The sequence below is a fragment of the Oncorhynchus keta genome, chromosome 8, assembly GCF_023373465.1.
Source record: "Oncorhynchus keta strain PuntledgeMale-10-30-2019 chromosome 8, Oket_V2, whole genome shotgun sequence".
NCBI lineage: Eukaryota > Metazoa > Chordata > Actinopteri > Salmoniformes > Salmonidae > Oncorhynchus > Oncorhynchus keta.
The window spans coordinates 46,432,610-46,451,680 of NC_068428.1; the positions used below are offsets into that span (position 1 = coordinate 46,432,610).

The 19,071-nt window shown below is 47.6% G+C and overlaps 1 protein-coding gene across 4 annotated transcripts in view; it reads right to left on the reverse strand.

Annotated features, from left to right (window-relative positions):
• The window catches only part of fndc4a (fibronectin type III domain containing 4a), a 91,229-nt gene extending 76,550 nt beyond the window's left edge, over positions 1-14,679 (reverse strand). For all 4 annotated transcript variants that reach the window (XM_052524582.1, XM_052524581.1, XM_052524584.1 and 1 more), the window contains exon 1: positions 13,949-14,679. In XM_052524582.1, coding sequence (XP_052380542.1) covers positions 13,949-14,024 — 76 coding nt within the window. In that variant the 5' untranslated portion in view covers positions 14,025-14,679. The remainder of the gene's footprint in view (positions 1-13,948) is intronic.
• Between the last annotated feature and the right edge of the window lie 4,392 nt (positions 14,680-19,071).

The window sequence follows — 19,071 nt, forward strand, 5'->3', positions numbered from 1 at the left end:
CTTCGCTAGCGTCATGCTGGTATAATTCCATTAATTCTTTAGGGAAAAGGGGGATACCTAGTCAGTACAACTGAATGCCTTAAAATGAAACGTGTCTTCCTCATTTAACCAAGAGATGCTGCAGGGGGGCAGCTGCCTTAATCGACATCCACGGCTCAGGGGGCAGAACAGCAGATTTTTTTTTTACCTTGTCAGCTCAGGGATTTGATCTAGCAACCTTCCAGTTACTGGCCCAACGCTATTACCACTAGGCCACCTGCCAGCCCCTCATACAATCCTCACCAGCGTCATGCTGGTGTATCTGAAAGCATAAATGATTGTTTTGTCTTAACACGGGTGAATTTCACACAATAACACTAGAGCTAACATTAAAACATACACACTGGTGTAAGGTAAATCCTAGGTGGAAACGCCCCCGTAAACATCCCAAGTTATCTTCTCTGTTTCTCAACCATTTGGACGGAGAAGATCAACCGAAGTTCTCTTCTCTGTTTGTCACCATTTGGACGGAGAAGATCAACCCGAGTTATCTTCTCTGTTTCTCACCATTTGGACGGAGAAGATCAACCCAAGTTATCTTCTCTGTTTCTCACCATTTGGACGGAGAAGATCAACCCAAGTTCTCTTCTCTGTTTCTCAACCATTTGGACGGAGAAGATCAAATCTTCTCTGTTTCTCAACCGGAGAAGTTATCTTCTCTGTTTTCTCAACCATTTGGACGGAGAAGATCAACCCAAGTTCTCTTCTCTGTTTCTCACCATTTGGACGGAGAAGATCAACCCAAGTTATCTTCTCTGTTTCTCAACATTTGGACGGAGAAGATCAACCCAAGTTCTCTTCTCTGTTTCTCACCATTTGGACGGAGAAGATATCTTATCTGTTTCTCAACCATTTGGACGGAGAAGATCAACCCAAGTTCTCTTCTGTTTCTGTTTCGGAGAAGATCAACCCAATTTGGACGGAGAAGATCAACCCAAGTTCTCTTCTCTGTTTCTCAACCATTTGGACGGAGAAGATCAACCCAAGTTATCTTCTCTGTTTCTCAACCATTTGGACGGAGAAGATCAACCCAAGTTCTCTTCTCTGTTTCTCACCATTTGGACGGAGAAGATCAACCCAAGTTCTCTTCTCTGTTTCTCAACATTTGGACGGAGAAGATCAACCCAAGTTCTCTTCTCTGTTTCTCACCCATTTGGACGGAGAAGATCAACCCAAGTTCTCTTCTCTGTTTCTCACCCATTTGGACGGAGAAGATCAACCCAAGTTATCTTCTCTGTTTCTCAACCATTTGGACGGAGAAGATCAACCCAAGTTCTCTTCTCTGTTTCTCAACCATTTGGACGGAGAAGATCAACCCAAGTTCTCTTCTCTGTTTCTCACCATTTGGACGGAGAAGATCAACCCAAGTTCTCTTCTCTGTTTCTCAACCATTTGGACGGAGAAGATCAACCCAAGTTATCTTCTCTGTTTCTCACCCATTTGGACGGAGAAGATCAACCCAAGGTTATTTAGTCTATTATAACCCATGCTGACTCCCTCCTGTTCGTGTGAGTGTCTGTTTTGTATTCTGCACAGGGACTCTACCTTGGGGCAAGTGACCATGGTGACATTGCAGTCGGGGAAATTAGCTTGTTTCTGACACCAGTTGGACCACGTCTTGTCCTATTCCTTCCTGTCTACATTTCTACAGTAGCCCAATAGACAGACAGGTTAGCTAGCTGGCCAACAACTGTAACAATTTATTGTGCAAATGTGTGCACAATATAGTTGACATGTTGTCAACGATCTAAGCCAACCCTGTCTGTTCAGCGCCATAGTTGCACACGTGTGGGTTTTGTTGCTAAACAACCAACCTGTCTGTGAGCAGACACACACACACACACACACACACACACACACACACACACACACACACACACACACACACACACACACACACACACACACACACACACACACACACACACACACATTCTTTGAGGACACCTGATCGCTAGCTGCAACAGTGACAGGTGGGCCGTTCGTTATTTTCCCTCTGTGACAGTTATTTCACACGTTAAATTCCTCATCTGTTCATTGCTGTCATGCAATTTAATCTTGAATGTAAAACTTAATGGGGAACCATAAAACTGAACACGAGTCGTTTACATTCTGTTTTCTGTTCAAATGAACGTCAGACAGACCGTAAATCCCAACGGTCTCATTTCTGCTTTGATGACAATTGGCAACGTAACAGCCACAGCTATTTCATCATCCTCATTCACAACGACTCATTCATACGCATGAGAGTCCTAATGATTATTTCATTGATATTACAGATTTTGATGGTTCTGAGAATTCCCTTTTTCCCACAGAGATGAATCATCCCCCCATCCTCACCATCGTTAACAGCACTGCTGGAAAACAGTGCCAGACATGTGGAGGGTGAAGGACACCGTCTACCGATGTACGGCTAGCTAGCCAACGTTATTGTGCATTAACTCCACCTACAGGAGTCTTCTTAGCTCGCTAGCCAACGTTATTGTGCATTAACACCACCTACTGGAGTCTTCCTAGCTAGCTAGCTAGCCAACGTTATTGTGCATTAACGTCAACTACTGGAGTCTTCTTAGCTAGCTAGTCAACGTTATTATGCATTAACACCACCTACTGGAGTCTTCCTAGCTAGCTAGCTAGCCAACGTTATTGTGCATTAACGTCACCTACTGGAGTCTTCCTAGCTAGCTATCCAACATTATTGTGCATTAACGCCACCTACTGTACTGGAGCGCCCCCGCCTGTACTAAACATAAAAATGGACAAAGAGAAGTGTAAAGATGTAGGAAACCCCTGAATTGCGGGCCGTAATTGCACCCTTCTCAAGCTGGCCAAACGCAACGTCCCCAAAGGACATAATCCACACAACGAACGACGCCCAGGGGAGCACCGTGCATCATTCTCGCTGCCGTTTCAAAGGTAGAGAACGGCAACGAGATTGTGAATTCAGACCGAGGTGTCAGGTTTTCATCAAACACCTCTCTGTACTTTGCTCCGTTCGTCTTTCCCTCAAGCCTGACGAGACTCCCAGTCCCTGCCTCTGAAAAACACCCACACATCATGAGAAAATACTTGTGTGACACATATACAGTGCCTCCGAAAAGCTAGACTTTTCCCACATTTTGTTGTGTTAGAGCCTGAATTTAAAACGGATTCAGATTTTGATTCACTGATCTACAAAAAAAATACCCCTATAAAGTAAAAAAATATTTTATTTGACAAATTAATTGAAAATGAAAAGCTGAAATGTCTTGCATCAATAAAGTATTCAACCCCTTCGTTATGGCGAAGCCTAAATAAAGGTTAAAGGTTACAGGCAAAGGACTGAACAACAACAAAAACTAACACAAAGAAATAATGCTCATTTCCACTTGTTTTGTGAAGATGTCATTTTCTGACCATAAAATGTAAGGATGACATCATTTTAGGACAAAAAGAAAAGAACAATGTCTTACTGGAAGGAACACGAGCTACAGACCTGGCTTACTGGAAGGAACACGAGCTACAGACCTGGCTTACTGGAAGGAACACGAGCTACAGACCTGGCTTACTGGAAGGTACACGAGCTACAGACCTGGCTTACTGGAAGGAACACGAGCTACAGACCTGGCTTACTGGAAGGAACACGAGCTACAGACCTGGCTTACTGGAAGGAACACGAGCTACAGACCTGGCTTACTGGAAGGAACACACGCTACAGACCTGGCTTACTGGAAGGAACACACGCTACAGACCTGGCTTACTGGAAGGAACACACGCTACAGACCTGGCTTACTGGAAGGAACACACGCTACAGACCTGGCTTACTGCAAGGAACACGAGCTACAGACCTGGCTTACTGCAAGGAACACACGCTACAGACCTGGCTTACTGCAAGGAACACACGCTACAGACCTGGCTTACTGGAAGGAACACACGCTACAGACCTGGCTTACTGGAAGGAACACACGCTACAGACCTGGCTTACTGGAAGGAACACACGCTACAGACCTGGATTACTGGAAGGAACACATGCTACAGACCTGGCTTACTGCAAGGAACACACGCTACAGACCTGGCTTACTGGAAGGAACACGAGCTACAGACCTGGCTTACTGCAAGGAACACACGCTACAGACATGGCTTACTGGAAGGAACACACGCTACAGACCTGGCTTACTGGAAGGAACACACGCTACAGACCTGGCTTACTGGAAGGAACACACGCTACAGACCTGGCTTACTGGAAGGAACACACGCTACAGACCTGGCTTACTGGAAGGAACACACGCTACAGACCTGGCTTACTGGAAGGAACACACGCTACAGACCTGGCTTACTGGAAGGAACACACGCTACAGACCTGGCTTACTGGAAGGAACACACGCTACAGACCTGGCTTACTGGAAGGAACACGAGCTACAGACCTGGCTTACTGGAAGGAACACACGCTACAGACCTGGCTTACTGGAAGGAACACACGCTACAGACCTGGCTTACTGGAAGGAACACACGCTACAGACCTGGCTTACTGGAAGGAACACACGCTACAGACCTGGCTTACTGGAAGGAACACACGCTACAGACCTGGCTTACTGGAAGGAACACGAGCTACAGAACTGGCTTACTGGAAGGAACACACGCTACAGACCTGGCTTACTGGAAGGAACACACGCTACAGACCTGGCTTACTGGAAGGAACACACGCTACAGACCTGGCTTACTGCAAGGAACACGAGCTACAGACCTGGCTTACTGCAAGGAACACACGCTACAGACCTGGCTTACTGCAAGGAACACACGCTACAGACCTGGCTTACTGCAAGGAACACACGCTACAGACCTGGCTTACTGGAAGGAACACACACTACAGACCTGGCTTACTGCAAGGAACACGAGCTACAGACCTGGCTTACTGCAAGGAACACGAGCTACAGACCTGGCTTACTGCAAGGAACACACGCTACAGACCTGGCTTACTGCAAGGAACACACGCTACAGACCTGGCTTACTGCAAGGAACACACGCTACAGACCTGGCTTACTGGAAGGAACACGAGCTACAAACCTGGCTTACTGCAAGGAACACGAGCTACAGACCTGGCTTACTGCAAGGAACACGAGCTACAGACCTGGCTTACTGCAAGGAACATACGCTACAGACCTGGCTTACTGCAAGGAAGACACGCTACAGACCTGGCTTACTGCAAGGAAGACACGCTACAGACCTGGCTTACTGCAAGGAACACACGCTACAGACCTGGCTTACTGCAAGGCACACACGCTACAGACCTGGCTTACTGCAAGGAACACATGCTACAGACCTGGCTTACTGCAAGGAACATGAGCTACAGACCTGGCTTACTGCAAGGAACACAGACCTGGCTTACTGCAAGGAACACGAGCTACAGACCTGGCTTACTGCAAGGAACACGAGCTACAGACCTGGCTTACTGCAAGGAGCACACGCTACAGACCTGGCTTACTGCAAGGAACATACGCTACAGACCTGGCTTACTGCAAGGAACACACGCTACAGACCTGGCTTACTGGAAGGAACACGAGCTACAGACCTGGCTTACTGCAAGGAACACGAGCTACAGACCTGGCTTACTGCAAGGAGCACACGCTACAGACCTGGCTTACTGCAAGGAACATACGCTACAGACCTGGCTTACTGCAAGGAACACACGCTACAGACCTGGCTTACTGGAAGGAACACGAGCTACAGACCTGGCTTACTGCAAGGAACACGAGCTACAGACCTGGCTTACTGCAAGGAGCACACGCTACAGACCTGGCTTACTGTAAGAAACATACTCAACAGACCTGGCTTACTGCAAGGAACACGAGCTACAGACCTGGCTTACTGGAAAGAACACGAGCTACAGACCTGGCTTACTGCAAGGAACACGAGCTACAGACCTGGCTTACTGCAAGGAACACGAGCTACAGACCTGGCTTACTGCAAGGAACACGAGCTACAGACCTGGCTTACTGCAAGGAACACACGCTACAGACCCGGCTTACTGCAAGGAACACACGCTACAGACCTGGCTTACTGCAAGGAACACGAGCTACAGACCTGGCTTACTGCAAGGGACACACGCTACAGACCTGGCTTACTGCAAGGAACACGAGCTACAGACCTGGCTTACTGGAAGGAACACGAGCTACAGACCTGGCTTACTGCAAGGAACACGAGCTACAGACCTGGCTTACTGCAAGGAACATACGCTACAGACCTGGCTTACTGCAAGGAACACACGCTACAGACCTGGCTTACTGCAAGGAACACACGCTACAGACCTGGCTTACTGCAAGGAGCACACGCTACAGACCTGGCTTACTGCAAGGAGCACACGCTACAGACCTGGCTTACAGGAAGGAGCACACGCTACATACATGGTTTACTGGAAGGCACACATGATACAGACCTGGCTTACTGGAAGGAACACACGTTACAGACCTGGTTTACTGCAAGGAACACATGTACTGTATCAAGGATTTTTTTAAACACACTTGACCAAAATATTATTGTAGACCACAGCTCTGTCATTAAATGAGATCGTATAGGGAGCTCTGTCATTAAATGAGATCGTATAGGGAGCTCTGTCATCAAATGAGATCGTATAGGGAGCTCTGTCATTAAATGAGATCGCATAGGGAGCTCTGCCATTAAATGAGATCGCATAGGGAGCTCTGTCATTAAATGAGATCGTATAGGGAGCTCTGTCATTAAATGAGATCGTATAGGGAGCTCTGTCATTAAATGAGATCGTATAGGGAGCTCTGTCATCAAATGAGATCGTATAGGGAGCTCTGTCATTAAATGAGATCGCATAGGGAGCTCTGCCATTAAATGAGATCGCATAGGGAGCTCTGTCATTAAATGAGATCGTATAGGGAGCTCTGTCATCAAATGAGATCGTAAAGGGAGCTCTGTCATTAAATGAGATCGTATAAGGAGCTCTGCCATTAAATGAGATCGTATAGGGAGCTCTGCCATTAAATGAGATCGTATAGGAAGCTCTGTCATTAAATGAGATCGTATAGGGAGCTCTGTCATTAAATGAGATCGTATAGGGAGCTCTGTCATTAAATGAGATCGTAAAGGGAGCTCTGTCATCAAATGAGATCGTATAGGGAGCTCTGTCATCAAATGAGATCGTATAGGGAGCTCTGTCATTAAATGAGATCGTATAGGGAGCTCTGTCATCAAATGAGATCGTATAGGGAGCTCTGTCATTAAATGAGATCGTATAGGGAGCTCTGTCATCAAATGAGATCGTATAGGGAGCTCTGTCATCAAATGAGATCGTATAGGGAGCTCTGTCATTAAATGAGATCGTAAAGGGAGCTCTGTCATCAAATGAGATCGTATAGGGAGCTCTGTCATTAAATGAGATCGTATAGGGAACTCTGTCATCAAATGAGATCGTAAAGGGAACTCTGTCATTAAATGAGATCGTATAGGGAGCTCTGTCATTAAATGAGATCGTATAGGGAACTCTGTCATCAAATGAGATCGTAAAGGGAGCTTCCTCACATCAATTCCTGGATAGTAAGAGATTTTAAGTTGCTAATTACACGTGAGTAGTTCTGTAACCATGTGTTAATAATCACTGGCTAATTAGAAATAGGTTATAGGCTACCTATAAAAGTTGAGGTAAACAATTAGGACGTTAAAATGTGCCAGATGTGTGTCTGAATAAGTTGTGATTACATGATAACAATTCAGCACAACAACCTGGTGAAGCAAACACAACCTACCCACAGTATTAACCCACCAACCTACCCACAGTATTAACCCACCAACCTACCCACAGTATTAACCCAGCAACCTACCCACAGCATTAACCCACCAACTTACCCACAGTATTAACCCACCAACCTACCCACAGCATTAACCCACCAACCTACCCACAGCATTAACCCAGCAACCTACCCACAGCATTAACCCAGCAACCTACCCACAGTAATAACCCACCAACCTACCCACAGCATTAACCCACCAACCTACCCACATTAACCCACCAACCTACCCACCAACCTACCCACAGTATTAACCCACCAACCTACCCACAGTATTAACCCAGCAACCTACCCACAGTATTAACCCAGCAACCTACCCACAGTATTAACCCACCAACCTACCCACAGCATTAACCCACCAACCTACCCACAGTATTAACCCACCAACCTACCCACCAACCTACCCACAGTATTAACCCAGCAACCTACCCACAGTATTAACCCACCAACCTACCCACAGTATTAACCCACCAACCTACCCACCAACCTACCCACAGTATTGACCCAGCAACCTACCCACAGTATTAACCCAGCAACCTACCCACAGTATTAACCCACCAACCTACCCACAGCATTAACCCACCAACCTACCCACAGTATTAACCCACCAACCTACCCAGCAACCTACCCACAGCATTAACCCACCAACCTACCCACAGCATTAACCCACCAACCTACCCACAGTATTAACCCACCAACCTACCCACAGTATTAACCCACCAACCTACCCACAGCATTAACCCACCAACCTACCCACAGTATTAACCCAGCAACCTACCCACAGTATTAACCCACCAACCTACCCACCAACCTACCCACAGTATTAACCCAGCAACCAACCCACAGTATTAACCCAGCAACCAACCCACAGTATTAACCCAGCAACCAACCCACAGTATTAACGTATTAACCCACCAACCTACCCACAGCATTAACCCAGCAACCAACCCACAGTATTAACCCACCAACCTACCCACAGCATTAACCCAACAACCAACCCACAGTATTAACCCAGCAACCAACCCACAGTATTAACCCACCAACCTACCCACAGCATTAACCCAGCAACCAACCCACAGTATTAACCCACCAACCTACCCACCAACCTACCCACAGTATTAACCCACCAGCCTACCCACAGCATTAACCCAGCAACCAACCCACAGTATTAACCCACCAACCTACCCACAGCATTAACCCAGCAACCAACCTACCCACCAACCTACCCACAGTATTAACCCAGCAACCAACCTACCCACCAACCTACCCACAGCATTAACCCAGCAACCAACCTACCCACCAACCTACCCACAGTATTAACCCAGCAACCAACCCACAGTATTAACCCACCAACCTACCCACCAACCTACCCACAGTATTAACCCACCAACCTACCCACAGCATTAACCCAGCAACCTACCCACAGTATTAACCCACCAACCTACCCACAGTATTAACCCACCAACCTACCCACAGTAATAACCCAACCCAACCTACCCACAGTATTAACCCACCAACCTACCCACAGCATTAACCCAGCAACCAACCTAACCCACCAACCTACCCACAGTATTAACCCACCAACCTACCCACAGTATTAACCCACCAACCTACCCACAGCATTAACCCAGCAACCAACCTACCCACCAACCTACCCACAGTATTAACCCACCAACCTACCCACAGCATTAACCCAGCAACCTACCCACAGTATTAACCCACCAACCTACCCACAGTATTAACCCAGCAACCTACCCACAATATTAACCCACCAACCTACCCACAGTATTAACCCACCAACCTACCCACAGCATTAACCCAGCAACCAACCTACCAACCTACCCACAATATTAACCCACCAACCTACCCACAGCATTAACCCACCAACCTACCCACAGCATTAACCCACCAACCTACCCACCAACCTACCCACAGTAATAACCCACCAACCTACCCACAGTATTAACCCACCAACCTACCCACAGCATTAACCCAGCAACCAACCTACCAACCTACCCACAGTATTAACCCACCAACCTACCCACAGCATTAACCCAGCAACCTACCCACAGTATTAACCCAGCAACCAACCTACCCACCAACCTACCCACAGTATTAACCCACCAACCTACCCACAGTATTAACCCAGCAACCTACCCACAGTATTAACCCACCAACCAATCTACCCACCAACCTACCCACAGTATTAACCCACCAACCTACCCACAGTATTAACCCAGCAACCTACCCACAGTATTAACCCACCAACCTACCCACAGCATTAACCCACCAACCTACCCACAGCATTAACCCACCAACCTACCCACCAACCTACCCACAGTAATAACCCAGCAACCTACCCACAGTATTAACCCACCAACCTACCCACAGCATTAACCCACCAACCTACCCACAGTAATAACCCACCAACCTACCCACAGTATTAACCCACCAACCTACCCACAGCATTAACCCACCAACCTACCCACAGCATTAACCCACCAACCTACCCACAGCATTAACCCAGCAACCTACCCACAGCATTAACCCAGCAACCTACCCACAGCATTAACCCACCAACCTACCCACAGTAATAACCCATCAACCTACCCACAGTATTAACCCAGCAACCTACCCACAGTAATAACCCAGCAACCTACCCACAGCATTAACCCACCAACCTACCCACAGTATTAACCCACCAACCTACCCACAGTATTAACCCACCAACCTACCCACAGTATTAACCCACCAACCTACCCACAGTAATAACCCACCAACCTACCCACAGTATTAACCCACCAACCTACCCACCAACCTACCCACAGTATTAACCCACCAACCAACCTACCCACCAACCTACCCACAGTAATAACCCACCAACCTACCCACCAACCTACCCACAGTATTAACCCACCAACCTACCCACCAACCTACTCACAGTATTAACCCACCAACCTACCCACCAACCTACCCACAGTATTAACCCACCAACCAACCTACCCACCAACCTACCCACAGTAATAACCCACCAACCTACCCACCAACCTACCCACAGTATTAACCCACCAACCTACCCACCAACCTACCTCACAGTATTAACCCACCAACCTACCCACCAACCTACCCACAGTAATAACCCACCAACCTACCCACAGTATTAACCCACCAACCTACCCACAGTATTAACCCAGCAACCAACCCACAGTATTAACCCACCAACCTACCCACAGTATTAACCCACCAACCTACCCACCAACCTACCCACAGCATTAACCCACCAACCTACCCACAGCATTAACCCACCAACCTACCCACCAACCTACCCACAGTATTAACCCAGCAACCTACCCACAGTATTAACCCACCAACCTACCCACAGTATTAACCCACCAACCTACCCACAGTATTAACCCAGCAACCTACCCACAGTATTAACCCAGCAACCAACCCACAGTATTAACCCACCAACCTACCCACAGTATTAACCCAGCAACCTACCCACAGTATTAACCCACCAACCTACCCACCAACCTACTCACAGTATTAACCCACCAACCTACCCACAGCATTAACCCAGCAACCTACCCACAGTATTAACCCAGCAACCAACCTACCCACCAACCTACCCACAGTATTAACCCACCAACCTACCCACAGTATTAACCCACCAACCTACCCACAGTATTAACCCACCAACCAATCTACCCACCAACCTACCCACAGTATTAACCCACCAACCTACCCACAGCATTAACCCAGCAACCAACCTACCCACCAACCTACCCACGGTATTAACCCACCAACCTACCCACAGCATTAACCCAGCAACCTACCCACCAACCTACCCACAGTATTAACCCACCAACCTACCCACAGTATTAACCCACCAACCTACCCACAGTATTAACCCACCAACCTACCCACAGCATTAACCCAGCAGTATTAAACCAACCTACCCACCAACCTACCCACAGTATTAACCCAGCAACCTACCCACAGTATTAACCCAACCTAACCCACCCACCCACCAACCTACCCACAGTATTAACCCACCAACCTACCCACAGCATTAACCCAGCAACCTACCCACAGTATTAACCCACCAACCTACCCACAGCATTAACCCAGCAACCTACCCACAGTATTAACCAACCAACCTACCCACAGTATTAACCCACCAACTTACCCACAGCATTAACCCAGCAACCTACCCACAGTATTAACCCACCAACCTACCCACCAACCTACCCACAGCATTAACTCAGCTACCTACCCACAGCATTAACCCACCAACCTACCCACAACATTAACCCAGTAACCTACCCACAACATTAACCCACCAACCTACCCACAGCATTAACCCACCAACCTACCCACAGCATTAACCCACCAACCTACCCACAGCATTAACCCAGCAACCTACCCACAACATTAACCCACCAACCTACCCACAACATTAACCCACCAACCTACCCACAACATTAACCCACCAACCTACCCACAGCATTAACTCAGCTACCTACCCACAGCATTAACCCACCAACCTACCCACAGTATTAACCCACCAACCTACCCACAGCATTAACCCAGCAACCAACCTACCCACCAACCTACCCACGGTATTAACCCACCAACCTACCCACAGCATTAACCCAGCAACCTACCCACCAACCTACCCACAGTATTAACCCACCAACCTACCCACAGTATTAACCCACCAACCTACCCACAGCATTAACCCAGCAACCAACCTACCCACCAACCTACCCACAGTATTAACCCAGCAACCTACCCACAGTATTAACCCACCAACCTACCCACCAACCTACTCACAGTATTAACCCACCAACCTACCCACAGCATTAACCCAGCAACCTACCCACAGTATTAACCCACCAACCTACCCACAGCATTAACCCAGCAACCTACCCACAGTATTAACCAACCAACCTACCCACAGTATTAACCCACCAACTTACCCACAGCATTAACCCAGCAACCTACCCACAGTATTAACCCACCAACCTACCCACCAACCTACCCACAGCATTAACTCAGCTACCTACCCACAGCATTAACCCACCAACCTACCCACAACATTAACCCAGTAACCTACCCACAACATTAACCCACCAACCTACCCACAGCATTAACCCACCAACCTACCCACAGCATTAACCCACCAACCTACCCACAGCATTAACCCAGCAACCTACCCACAGTATTAACCCACCAACCTACCCACCAACCTACCCACAGCATTAACTCAGCTACCTACCCACAGCATTAACCCACCAACCTACCCACAACATTAACCCAGCAACCTACCCACAACATTAACCCACCAACCTACCCACAGTATTAACCCAGCAACCTACCCACAACATTAACCCACCAACCTACCCACAGCATTAACCCAGCAACCTACCCACAACATTAACCCACCAACCTACCCACAGCATTAACCCACCAACCTACCCACAGCATTAACCCAGCAACCTACCCACAACATTAACCCACCAACCTACCCACAACATTAACCCACCAACCTACCCACAGCATTAACTCAGCTACCTACCCACAGCATTAACCCACCAACCTACCCACAGTAATAACCCACCAACCTACCCACAGCATTAACCCACCAACCTACCCACAGTAATAACCCACCAACCTACCCACAGCATTAACCCACCAACCTACCCACAGCATTAACCCACCAACCTACCCACAGCATTAACCCACCAACCTACCCACAGTATTAACCCAACCAACCAACCCACAGTATTAACCCACCAACCTACTAACAGCATTAACCCACCAACCTACCCACAGCATTAACCCACCAACCTACCCACAGCATTAACCCACCAACCTACCCACAGTATTAACCCAACAACCAACCCACAGTATTAACCCACCAACCTACCCACAGCATTAACCCACCAACCTACCCACAGCATTAACCCACCAACCTACCCACTACTTCTGCAAATATAGCTGCACAATGTCCCCGTGTGCAGTTGTATGTGATATTTTGACACAGTGATTGAGAGAGGATTTCTAGAAAACGTGTAATTAAAAACAATACCCAAACATATGATATTTTCACTTACTTCCACTGACCAACAGCATGTCGCTGGCGAAGAGCAACAGGATCACACAGTTCACTAACACCAGCAGACAAGACATGGCTTCGTGTTTTATTCTCCTCAAATCTATATATCAAAATGTATAGATGTCAGATCTTCAAGTACCCACTTGCAGGCTACTTAATGCGTTCAATTCATAAGCATATTGGAAGAAGAAAAACAATCCCGAATTAATCACTTATTATCCAAGCGACGGTTGAAACCTTCGAGTCGAAGTATTCAGAGTAGATCAATTAACTTCAGGTACGTGACAAAAGAGATCATATTGACGAACATTTTGTCAACACGTCCCGGTACATTCATGTCCACAATAATCCCAAATGTATTCGTTAACCATCACACCGATATTGAAGACTTCTCTCTTTTCTCAAACCGCGGTACCCACATTGAATCTGACGGCGTTCGATCTACTCCAAGGTTTTTAAAGGAGGTTTCTGCTAAATAGAAACACCAAGCCTCTTTCAAGTGTGATTCTCAATCCCCTATGGTGTGAGTTCGTCGTGTCTCGTGGTCAGTGCATAGGCTACAGGTAACCTGTGAATTGACACGTTGAGAAGGTCCAGCATCACGGACATCGCTCTGGAACTATAGACAGACAAGCGCCTTGGCATCTGGCAGCGCACCTCTCTCTCTGGTGGTCAGCTCTGCTTTCTGATGATTTATTCATTGTGATCTGTCATTCTGCAGTGCCTCTCTCTCCCTCTCTCTCTCTCTCTCTCTCTCTCTCTCTGCCTCTCTCTCTCTCTCTCTCTCTCTCTCTTTCTCTCTCTCTGTGCTTCAACGGAATTCTAAAGAACACAGGCTTTTTTTTATAGCACTTGGCACAACAATGTACAATTGGAGCATGTGTTTAATTCTAGATTATTGTAATTGACGTTCTATATCGGAAGATGACCAGTGAGTGATTTTATCGGTTCTTGCCCTTTAATGTGCTCTCGCTCACAGAAACCTCTTTTTTTTTCTTGAGAGAGGTCAAATGAAACCGTGTTCAACGCAATAATGATTTAACGAAACACTTGTAGGACAGCGATAGGTGATAGCCTCTCTCCCTCGCGCCATAGTTTGTATTTATTTACGCAAAATCCCCCATCTATGCATAGAATTACATAGTTCATGTGATAGTGCAAAGTACAAACTATACACACACCTCCACCTGTCACAGCATTGTTGAAATTATTGGCAATGAATCCATTCAAGAATCATACCTATTATATGTAGTCTCTGACAGATCCACAGCCATGTGTGGCTCTGGCCAGACACAAATTGCGTTTTTGACATGTCTGTGGGAGTGGTAGTTATAGTGGCTGCATGGGTGGGTGGGTGTCTCTCTCAGCTCACACACACACACACACACACACACACACACACACACACACACACACACACACACACACACACACACACACACACACACACACACACACACACACACACACACACACACACACACCAGTCATTACATTAGAAGTGAGTAGCCTTACCCTCTGATGCATGTTTAATAGGAGACGGGCAGTTCCTCCGTCGTAGGCTAACTTGGGAGGCAGGATGTGAAGTCTAAAGATGAATAAAAGCTACTCGTTTATTTCCACAGCCTTGAGGCTACATCGATTCCCAGTCTCAGCAAATTATGTGTTGAAAGCCGACACAGTGATAACTCATATTAATAATTTGCTGTACTCATTCATCCTATACAGGACTGAAATCATAGGACTGATTTGAGGTCCGTATTTAATGCCTATGTAGGAAGCCTGAGTCTGCCCCCGCCCCTGAGTCTGCCCCCCGCCCCTGAGTCTGCCCCCGCCCCTGAGTCTGCCCCCGCCCCTGAGTCTGCCCCCGCCCCTGAGTCTGTCCGCCCCTGAGTCTGCCCCCGCCCCTGAGTCTGCCCCCCCGCCCCTGAGTCTGCCCCCACCCCTGAGTCTGCCCCCGCCCCTGAGTCTGCCTCCGCCCCTGAGTCTGCCCCCACCCCTGAGTCTGCCCCCGCCCCAAAGTCTGCCCCCCGCCCCTGAGTTTGCCCCCGCCCCTGAGTCTACACCCCCGCCCCTGAGTCTGCCCAATACCCCTGAGTCTGCCCCCGCCCCTGAGTCTGCCCCCGCCCCTGAGTCTGCCCCCGCCCCTGAGTCTGCCCCCACCCCTGAGTCTGCCCCCCGCCCCTGAGTCTGCCCCCGACCCTGAGTCTGCCCCCCGCCCCTGAGTCTGCCCCCCGCCCCCTGAGTCTGCCCCCGCCCCTAAGTCTGCCCCCGCTCCTGAGTCTGCCCCCGCCCCTGAGTCTGCCCCCGCCCCTGAGTCTGCCCCCGCTCCTGAGTCTGCCCCCGCCCCTGAGTCTGCCCCCGCCCCTGAGTCTGCCCGCCGCCCTTGAGTCTGCCCGTCGCCCCATAGTCTGTATAGAAGAGTTAAAGGAGTCCATTTGGAGTGTAGATGTTCCGTTTACCAGCTCGGAACACATTTACCAGCTCGGAACACATTTACCAGCTCGGAACACATTTACCAGTTCGGAACACATTTACCAGCTCGGAACACATTTACCAGCCCGGAACACATTTACCAGCTCGGAACACATTTACCAGCTCGGAACACATTTACCAGCTCGGAACACATTTACCAGCTCGGAACACATTTACCAGCTTTACCAACAAAGTGGATATTCATCATGATTTATGTATAGTATATTTGTCTGTTTCCGACTGCATAACATGTAGAAGTTGTCCCTTTTCAGGTTTAGAAGTGACCGCTAAATTCTAACTCTCGTTCATATAAACTGGTTGGGAAAGCTAGCATACAGAAATCAGTGGTGGTGGTAGAAGTCAAAGTCGATTTTCTTTTAAAACTAATGCAGTTGATTGGTGACGATGACATGATCATGTGTTGAGGTTGAAATCCATACAAACATTTGTACCTTTAACATAGAGTTAAATACACATATAAACAGTAGCCTAAACGTCAGCACAATAACTGTTTGTTTCCATGGCAGAGCAGCCGCACACAAGTCTAAGATCACCATGTGCAATGCCAAGCGTCGGCTGGAGTGGTGTAAAACTCACCACCATTGTTCTCTGGAGTGATGAATCACGCTTCACCATCTGGCAGTCCAACAGACAAATCTGGGTTTGGAGGATGCCAGGAGAACACTACCTGCCCCAATGCATAGTGTCAACTGTAAAGTTTGGTGGAGGAGGAATAATGGTCTGGGGCTGTTTTTATGGTTCAGGCCCCTTAGTTCCAATGAAGATAAATCTTAAACCTACAGCATACAATGGCATTCTAGATTATTCTGTGCATTCAACTTTTCAACTGGCCTGCACAGAGCCCTGACCTCAACTCCATCGAACACCTTTGAGATGAATTGGTTCGCCGACTGCAAGCCAGGCCTAATCGCCCAACATTAGTGCCCGACCTCACTAATGCTCTTGTGGCTGAATGGAAGCAAGTCCCCGCAGCAATGTTCCACAATCTAGTGGAAAGCCTTCCCAGAAGAGTAGAGGCTGTTATAGCAGCAATGTTCCAACATCTAGTGGAAAGCCTTCCCAGAAGAGTGGAGGCTGTTATAGCAGCAATGTTCCAACATCTAGTGGAAAGCCTTCCCAGAAGAGTGGAGGCTGTTATAGCAGCAATGTTCCAACATCTAGTGGAAAGCCTTCCCAGAAGAGTGGAGGCTGTTATAGCAGCAATGTTCCTACATCTAGTGGAAAGCCTTCCCAGAAGAGTGGAGGCTGTTATAGCAGCAATGTTCCAACATCTAGTGGAAAGCCTTCCCAGAAGAGTGGAGGCTGTTATAGCAGCAATGTTCCAACATCTAGTGGAAAGCCTTCCCAGAAGAGTGGAGGCTGATATAGCAGCAATGTTCCTACATCTAGTGGAAAGCCTTCCCAGAAGAGTGGAGGCTGTTATAGCAGCAAAGGGGGACCAACTCCATATTAATGCCCATGATTTTGGAATGAGGTGTTCAATGAGCAGATGTCCACATACTTTTGGTCATGCAGTGTATAACGCACAACCCAAGCAGACTGTTGACCAATCGTGTTCAAATAGTCATGCACTTTACACTGTCGCTAATGTAACAGTATAATTTTAAACCGTCCCTCGCCCGTACCGGGCGCGAACCAGGGACCCTCTGCACACATCGACAACAGTCACCCACGAAGCATCGTTACCCATCGCTCCACAAAGCCGCGGCCCTTGCAGAGCAAGGGGAACTACTACTTCAAGGTCTCAGAGCAAGTGATGTAACCGATTGAAACGCTATTTAGCGCGCAACGCTAACTGAGCTAGCCGTTTCACACCCGTTACACTAAACTAATCGTTCCGCAATCCCTTCTCAAAGTCAAGGTATGATTAGAGAAATCTGCCTATTTTTTTGTGTAGTAATTCGATACTAGAAGATTTGTAATGTTTGTACCGCCCAAAGAATGATACAGCCCAGAATGCAATTGACTCCCATTCAATATTGAAGGAGAGCTATCCTTCTCCCAGTGTAGCCCAGAATGCATTGTGCAGCCCTTTAACGACAACATACACAATTGGCGTTAACACGATTCCGATGGAGTTTCTCATCTCCTCAAAAGTATCTCTACCCAAGATAGACCAGAGCCTGTCGTTTCCAATTGGAGCAAATTAATCATAGTGGGCAGAACAAGCAAGGAGGTGTTCAGAGCCAATCGCAAGCTAGTGAGATCCTATTGGACTGTTCTAGCACTTATTAACATAAAGTGTGCAATAACTCAATTATCCCATGCACTCCTTCTAAACAACGCCATATTGTAAAAACGTTGACAGAGGTTAAAGTGTACAAAACGCTGTCCACTCAATTCGTTACAGATTATAGTTTTTTTTGGAAACAGAATAGTGTATAGAGATCAAATGTTTCATTGATAATAAAATTAGAAGAATGTCTGCCAAAATCCATCTAGCTCCATTTTTTTTTTATCTCCCACTGCCGCCCACTGGGCTTCCTGTCATCACCATATTTGGTAGTGGGTGGAAAGGTCAAACGGATGCTTCACATCTCTACACTTGGTGAAATATCTGACTCATTGTTCTATCTGTGTCTTGTTGTTCTATTTAGGGTTTCCGTGGTAACGTTTGGTGACGCC